The 7,934-nt window shown below is 40.4% G+C and overlaps 1 protein-coding gene across 2 annotated transcripts in view; it reads left to right on the top strand.

Moving 5' to 3' along the window:
- rars2 (arginyl-tRNA synthetase 2, mitochondrial) overlaps nt 1-6,056 on the top strand; it is a 71,324-nt gene extending 65,268 nt beyond the window's left edge. For both annotated transcript variants that reach the window (XM_080192785.1, XM_080192784.1), the window contains one exon: nt 1,641-6,056. In XM_080192785.1, the coding sequence (XP_080048911.1) occupies nt 1,641-1,727 (87 nt within the window). In that variant the 3' untranslated portion in view covers nt 1,728-6,056. The remainder of the gene's footprint in view (nt 1-1,640) is intronic.
- Nucleotides 6,057-7,934: the final 1,878 nt, after the last annotated feature.

Genomic DNA, 7,934 nt, shown 5'->3' on the forward strand with positions numbered 1-7,934 from the left:
GCAGGGAGGTCTTGCTGCAACTGTACAGGGTACTAGTGAGGCCGCAATTGGAGTACTGTATGCAGTTTTGGTTGCCGCATTTGCGGAAGGATACATTGGCCTTGGAGGGAGTGCAGAGAAGGTTCACTAGGCTGATACAGGAGATGAGGGGGTTAGCCTACGAGGAGAGATTGAATAGACTGGGTCTGTACTCGTTGGAGACATATAAGGTAATGAAGGGGATAGATAGGGTAGAGGTAAAGAGATTCTTCCCACTTAGAAAGGATAGCAGAACTAGAGGGCACAGCCTCAATAAGGAGGGGGCGCAGTTTAGATTGGAGTTGAGGAGGAACTTCTTCACTCAAAGGGTGGTGAGTCTCTGGAATTCTCTGCCCATTGAAGTGGTGGAGGCTACCTCGCTGAATATATTTAAGTCATGGGTAGATAGGTTTCTGATAGACAAGGGAATTAAGGGTTATGGGGAGAAAGCGGGAAAGTGGAAGTGATCCACTTCAGATCAGCCATGATCTTATTGAATGGTGGGGCCTACTCCTGCTCCTATGTCTTATGTTCTTATGAATCACAAAAAGCTAGCAGACAGGTCCAGTGGTATTTTTGCCTTTATTGCAAAGGGATTTGAGTTTAAAAATAGAGAGGTTTTGTTGCAATTATACAGGATGTTAGTGAGGGCTCACCTGGAATACTGCATATGGTTTTGGTTCCCTTATCTAAAAAAAGGATATAGTAACATTGGAGGCAGTCCAAAGGAGATTCACTAGGCTAATTCCCAGGATGAGAGGGTTGCCCTATCAAGAGGGACTAAATAGTCTGGGTCTGTATTCCCTGGAGTTTAGAAGAGTGAGGGGTGACATTATTCAAATATATAAGATCCTGAAGGGACTTGACAGAGTAGATAGCGAGATGTTTTCACTGGTGGGATAGTTTCGAATAAGGGGACACATATACATGATAAAAGGTGGTCCTTTAAAAGTGAGGTGCGTAGAAATTTCTTCTTGCAGAGGGCAGTGAATCTCTGGAATTCTCTGCCCCAAAAGATGGTGAAGGCTGAATCATTAGAAGTATTCAAAGCGGAGGTGGATAAATATTTGACATCAAGGACTATGTGGAAATGGCACAGAAAAGGAGTTGAGGCCAGCATGGATCAACCATGATCATATTGAATGGTGGGGGAGGCTTGAAGGGCCTGGTGGCCCACTCTTCTATTTCTTATGTTCTTGTGATGACACTGTGAATGTGTACAATCACTAAACTAGATTTAAATATCCGGATTTGCTCTGAGCTATCCCATTCCAAGGTGGCTATTCTATTTTTAATTACTGCAACAGGTCAAGACTGTACCAAATTAACTAAATATGAGGGACTTAAGGTAAATAAGAACCTTTTCCCCATTTTTGAGAGATCCTAGAGATGGGAACCCTCACAATATTTAAGAAGCATTTAGATGTGTACTTGAAACGTCATAGCATAGAAAACTATGGACCCAAATGCTAGAAAATGGGATTAGAATAGATAGGTGCTTAATTGCTTTAAATATAATGGGTATTTTTTTCTTCATCCAAGAAGTGTATGTTATTGCCAAAGCTTGTTAATCCTGTAGTAACATTCTCAAGATATTTCACCTCAATTCCTCTTCATTCTAGGCAAGATTTCTGCTTTTCAATGGAACCTCTTCTGTGCTTGCCAGTGGAATGAAGTTGCTCGGTATAACTCCAGTGGAGAAGATGTGACAAAGCATCTGCTTTTGTATTCTAGTCAATTTAATAACTTTACTCGACATAACTTAAGTAACGATGTGATTAAGCACACTGGTTTACAATAGCTGATTAAACCCAAAGTAAACTTTGCTTTTACCTGAGTACCCACAAGGAGGAAGAAAAACAAAATGGAAAACTGAAACTATCCTCATCCAGCATCCAGCAGAGAGCAGGTGTCCCTCCAACTCAACTCTGAACTGCATGGCCCATGGCCTATAGGGGAAGAAAGTGAAGAGTAGAGGAAAATCTGCCAGATTTCAGACAGTCTCTTTCACAGAAATAAGATCATAAGAAATAGCAGTAGGATGTTTGGCACATTGAGCCTGCTCCACAATTGAATCAGAACTATGCTTATCTGATTGTGGTCTTAGCAGCACTTTCTTGCCTGTACCCTTTGACTCCCTTGTCAGCCAAAAATCTGTCTAGCTCAACCTTCAAAATATCACTGAGCTTCCACTGATCTCTAAAGAAGCGAATTCCAAAGACTAACAACACTCTGAGAAAAGAAATTCCTTCTCACCTCCATCCTATTTGAGCGACCCTTTATCTTTAAGCTGTGTTCCCTAGTTCTTGATTCCCCCAGAAGAGGGACACATCTGATTTGCTCAACCTTTTCCTTATTAGGCATCCCTTCATCCCAAGAATCAGCCTTGTGAACTTTCTCTGAACTCGTGGAAGGCTGTTCTTTAAGATGACCAAAACTGTACACCTTATTCCAAGTGTCATCTCACCAATGCCCTGTACAATTGTAGCAAAACTTCCCTACTTCTATAATCCATCTCCTTACACTAAAGACCAACATTCTATTTATGTTCCAAATTGCTGTATCTGCATATTAATATTTGTAATGCTCCATGTACTCCATTTAATTTTTTTTCTTTTCTATTCACCTGTCAAGTGGACAACTTCACATTTTCCCTCTTTACCCATTCACTTAACCTATCAAATCCTTTTACAGGCTCTTTGTATCCTCCTCACAACTTGCGATCCATCATTGTATCATCAGCAAATTTGGCTACAGTCCACTTGGTCCCTTCATCCAAGTCATTAATATAGTTCATGAACAGCTGGATTCTATAATAGGTGAGAATGTGTACTAATGGTTTGAATTATTACACTGGGTGGGATGGGCCAACCAGGACTAAATTCTTAACATTGTGAAGTACAGGACTGAAGAGGATGTCAGATTATATGGGGCCAGGCAAAGTGAGATCTTGAATGTTCAGTCAGCACTGAGCTTATTGAGAAACTTGCTTTAAAAAGTTCATGAGCTGCCTTTCTTTTTTTTATCCGTGCACATTGGCCTCTTTAGATGATTTCCTGGAGGGAATATGGCTAAGCATAGATAGCAAATGCCTGGTCAGCATTTACAATCAGGGTTCTGTTTATTAATTGTGTGAATAGAGAACTTAAATCAGTTGAAACTAGATGTGATATTATGAAGAATCTACCATCATACACTCTTTCACAAACAAAATGCTTCTACTTTTATTTGCTGATTAAGTTTGGGATTTCCCCTGAAGGATTGAAGATAAACTTGCACAGCATGTCACAATGTCATTTTGTTTCAAGATTATTGTTCTTTAGAATTGACGAAGTATTATTTATTCTAATTTTGCCAGTGAACAGTACCTCGACCTAAATGCAAATAGGTTTCTGGGGTAAAATCTCCTCTGGTTGTAAATGAACATGGTCAGTATTAAAGAGACATGGGTTTAAAGGTTTAAAACAGAATATTTACCTAAGTGGCCATAAAAATAACTGGTATGGATAATGATCAGAATTCTTTAGCGATTGATGCAAAGTTAAGATAGTCATGGAACATTTATCTGCATCTGGCTAGCCTATAGCTGATATGGAAGTATGATGTTGAAAATAAAAATCCATGCTAATTGGATAGAATGAAAAAAAAAATTGCAGTTATTACCTCTCCAAGCAGTAAACTGTCAATTATTTCCCTAATGCTACACAGGATGAAAATGAAAGATCTCCCTCTCCAACCTTGCCCCCCAAATTATTTTATCATTTTAGAGTTACTGCACTTTTTTTCATCCAGGGAAACAAATTAAAAGTACACTTCAATATGAAAATGCTAACATTACTTCAGTGTTACACCCTGTCTGATGAATACACGAAAGCCAAGTGCATAAGCATCTAAGCAGAAAGCTTGGTGGGTGCGATATAATTTACAATTGTGTTTCACAATTTGGACATTCGTAATCTTATTTTCCATTAAGTGTCCTCATATTTAAGGATGTATCAATTAGAACAGAGTTTGGAATGTGTCCAAGTAGAACATACAAGGCACATTGTGACTGGCTTCCATGTGAAGTCAATTTGCAGTTACACAGGGCTGTTGACTGAATGTGGTACTCCACAGATAGAGATCCAACAGCAATAACCATGGGCCAGAACAGAACAAAAGCACTGAAGGTTAGAACTGCTTGCAAAGTGATGAGCATGCTATCAGATGCTGTTGCTGCTTAGCTAATTTTGTACACTTTGCAGTAGTCATAGGAACTGCTGGGTTTAACTGAAAACTATTAAAGAAGCTGCACAGTAAAAGCTGGCAGTGTTTTTCTTGTGTTTATCAATACCTCTTGTTTCACTGCACATTTTTCAAAATTGGGTCATCTTTCCACCTTTATTTGATTGCTTCCTTATACTAATGTGATTTTAATAATGTTGGAGCTTGAATAATGAATCTAGTGGTTTTATTTATAAGTCTTTCATGCTCATCACTATCAGCAATGACCTTATTTCTTACATGCATTCTATAGCTGAAGTGCATCGAGATAGAAGGCCCAATTTGTAACCACAATGATAAGAAGGCTTGGATGTGATTGGCTGCCTGTTTGTGCGTTGCAATATTTGTCCTTGATTTTTCACTGAAATTGGAAGCAGAGACATCTTTGTGCATTGCAGAATGCTGGAATTTGTATATTGGTAAAGTTAAGTGCTTTTAACTCATTTCCCCAGAAAGGTGGACATGTACATTGGGCAGGGATGAGGAAGACACAGGTGGCTTCCATTCAATTTTGTAAAGGTGTGTACCTGTTGTTCTTAAATGTTTACTGGACATGGGTTTGGTTAGCGAGGTTTAATTTATGGCCTATCTCTGGATGGTGGTCTTACACTTTTAAAAATTATATCTATGCCTTGGTGATATTTCCAGAATTTTCACCCATTTGTCATAGTCATAGAGGTTTACAGCATGGAAACAGGTCCTTCATCCCAACTTGTCCATGCCACTCAGTTTTTAACCACGATGCTAGTCCCAATTACCTGTACTTAGCCCCTATTCCTCTATAACCATCTTACCCATGTAACTGTCTAAATGCATTTGTGACAAAGAAAATGTTATTTCTCTCTGATTTTTGCCATGATGGTATTTCAGTGATCATGCTGCTGTTGTCCTTATTGGTGAGGTTGCAAAACTGAGGAGGTAGTTAATAGGTTTGTATAGTTCATGTTCAGTATTCAAATAGATGAGTGACTACTTTGGACATCAAAGCAGCATTTGACCAAGTGGCATGAAGGAACCCCAGCAAAACCTGAGTCAATGGGAATTGGGGAAAAAGAGAAACTCTGTAAAGGTTGGCGTCATACTTGGTGCAATGGAAGATGGAGTCAATCAACTCAGTTCCTCAAGGCAGTTTCCTAGGCCCAAACAATATCCAGGCTTGAGTTGACAAGTGGCAAATAACATCAGTGCCACACAAATACCAGGCAATCACCATCAATAACCACCACCCCTTAACATTCAAAGGCAGCTCATCACCACCTTCAAGGGCAACTAGCGATGGGCAATAAATGCTGGCCTGCTAGCGACGGTCTTGTCCCATAAATAAATATTTTCAACTACTGAAACTCTTACCTGTTTTTCTCCCTTCCATTGTTCCGAGCTGGGCTCCAACTTTAACCCAAAATTCTGCTTCCCAGCTCCCATTCCACCTCATCCCTGTCAAGTTACATTTGGGTCCTATTACTGCCCAATCCTGCAATTCCTTCCATGGTCCAAATTGCTGCCAACTCCCCCTCTGTGCTTCTGACTGCCTTGGGTTACTACCAAGCTTCCATCTACTTCTCCAACTCTTTTCCTAACCACACCTCTACCCAAGCTTTAGATCACCTTCCTACTAAAGACCACCTTTAAACGTGTTATACACAACTCTGCGAAGCATTTTGTTGTTTTTCTCCATTAAAAGCACTACATTAATGCATGCTATTAAACTTAATGTCAATGTATTTATTGACTGCTTGTTTAAAAACAAAATAAAAAGTCATTCCCTATCAAACTCATTTAAGTTGGTGTTTTCCAGTTTGTGAATTATTTTTGCAATGGCATCTTAGTAGAAAATTGTTCTGAGTGGCTGTTGATGGGGATGTTAAAGGAAGAGCTGAGAGAGGAGCTTGATAAGATGTTTTGAATAGTCATAGCTGCTACAGTGGTTCTAAGAGCTGTTATCCCCGATGTGTTTTTACAGCTTCAGGAGCATCTGATAGGAACATGAACCCTGTGCTATGTTATTACAGAGTGACAACTTACTAATCAAAGTACCATTATAAAGTGCAGATATCAACAAAAGACTTAATATAACAAAACCACCAATTTTCTACAGAAATTCTTTTCCAGGGTGGAATGCATTTGAGCTTTTAAGTTTGTCTTTGGATTTTTTTTTGCTCATTGGTTTTTGGCCCCTACCACAATTTGGTATTTTTTTGCCTTCCAGGATTGTATTTCAATTGTAGCTGTTATTTTTGTAAAGGATTCTCTGTCATGCAGAAGTGACCTTGCGTTTAATGCACCAGTCATACATCTATTAGTAAAGTTGTCTTGCTATGTCACGTTCACAATTTGAACCGTTGCTTGTGCAGGCAACCAAGTAACCATTACTCTCTTCCCATGCCCTGGGCTTTAAAAATCAAGTTCAACCTGAAACGTTAACCCCCCCATACTATCTCTCTACAATTGGCAGTATTTTGCTTTTGTCTTATTACTAGTAAAATCCTGAATGTATGTTGCCTGCACGTTAAACTCAAATTACTATTCCTCACTATCAAACTGATGGCAGTGGGGTTTCCTATCCTTAGGAATTATTTGAGAATTTTATCATATTTTTCAAAGCATTTGGCTCACAAAACCAACATGGAGCTCTCCAGCTACACATCCTAGTTTTCTCTCCAGTTCTTGAGCCTCTTTGATGATTAAAAAGTGGGTGACCTTTATGCCACTAGTGGGATGTGCCAGATTGGCTTGATAGACTCATCAGAACTGAAGTGGCACTACATCCCCAAACCACAGGGTATTGGGAGCTTGCCCTTGCCACACTGCCACCCTCCCCCACCCCCCTCTTTCTCCAATTGCACAACCATTGGAGGCTTCCCTCCCCCATCACAGATGGCTTTCCTTCATAAGAACATGAGAAATAGGAGCAGGGAGTAGGCCATCTAGCCCCTCGAGCCTGCCCTGCCATTCAATAAGATCATGGCTGATCTGTCATGGCTCAGTTCCACATTCCCGTCCTCTCCCCATAACCCTTAATCCCCTTGCCTATCAAAAACCTATCAACCCGCGTCTTAAAAATATTGAGCGAGGCAGCCTCCACCACTTCAACGGGCAGAGAATTCCAGAGATTCACTACCCTTTGAGTGAAGAAGTTCCTCCTCAACGCCGTTCTAAACTGCCCCCCCCTTTATCCTGAGGCTGTGCCCTCTAGTCCTACTGTCCTTTCTGAGCAGCAAGAGCCTCTCCACCTCCTATCCTATCCATCCCATTCAACATCTTATACGTCTCAATGAGATCTCCCCTCATTCTTCTAAACTCTAACAAGTACAAGCCTAGTTTATTCAGCCTCTCCTCATAGTTCAACCCCCTCAACTCTGGAATCAGCCGAGTAGACCTCCTCTGCACTCCCTCCAAGGCCAAAATATCCTTGCTGCCTCACTGCCTGCAAGTTCCCCTTAATTGCCCATTCTCCCTCCCTCATCACATATAATTAGAAGAATTAGAAGCCACCACCAGCCCCCTCCCCCCACCCAACTGTTCATCACTAATTGAGTGAAGTGAGAAGTTATGAAAGTTCTTCACACAAATGGTCAGAAGGGTTTTTCTGCAAGTCGTTTAAGAGCAGACTATACTGTTAATAATTTGAAAAAGATAGGAAAGTGACTGAGACC

Source organism: Carcharhinus amblyrhynchos, chromosome 7 (assembly GCF_965287045.1).
Source record: "Carcharhinus amblyrhynchos chromosome 7, sCarAmb.v2.hapA, whole genome shotgun sequence".
NCBI lineage: Eukaryota > Metazoa > Chordata > Chondrichthyes > Carcharhiniformes > Carcharhinidae > Carcharhinus > Carcharhinus amblyrhynchos.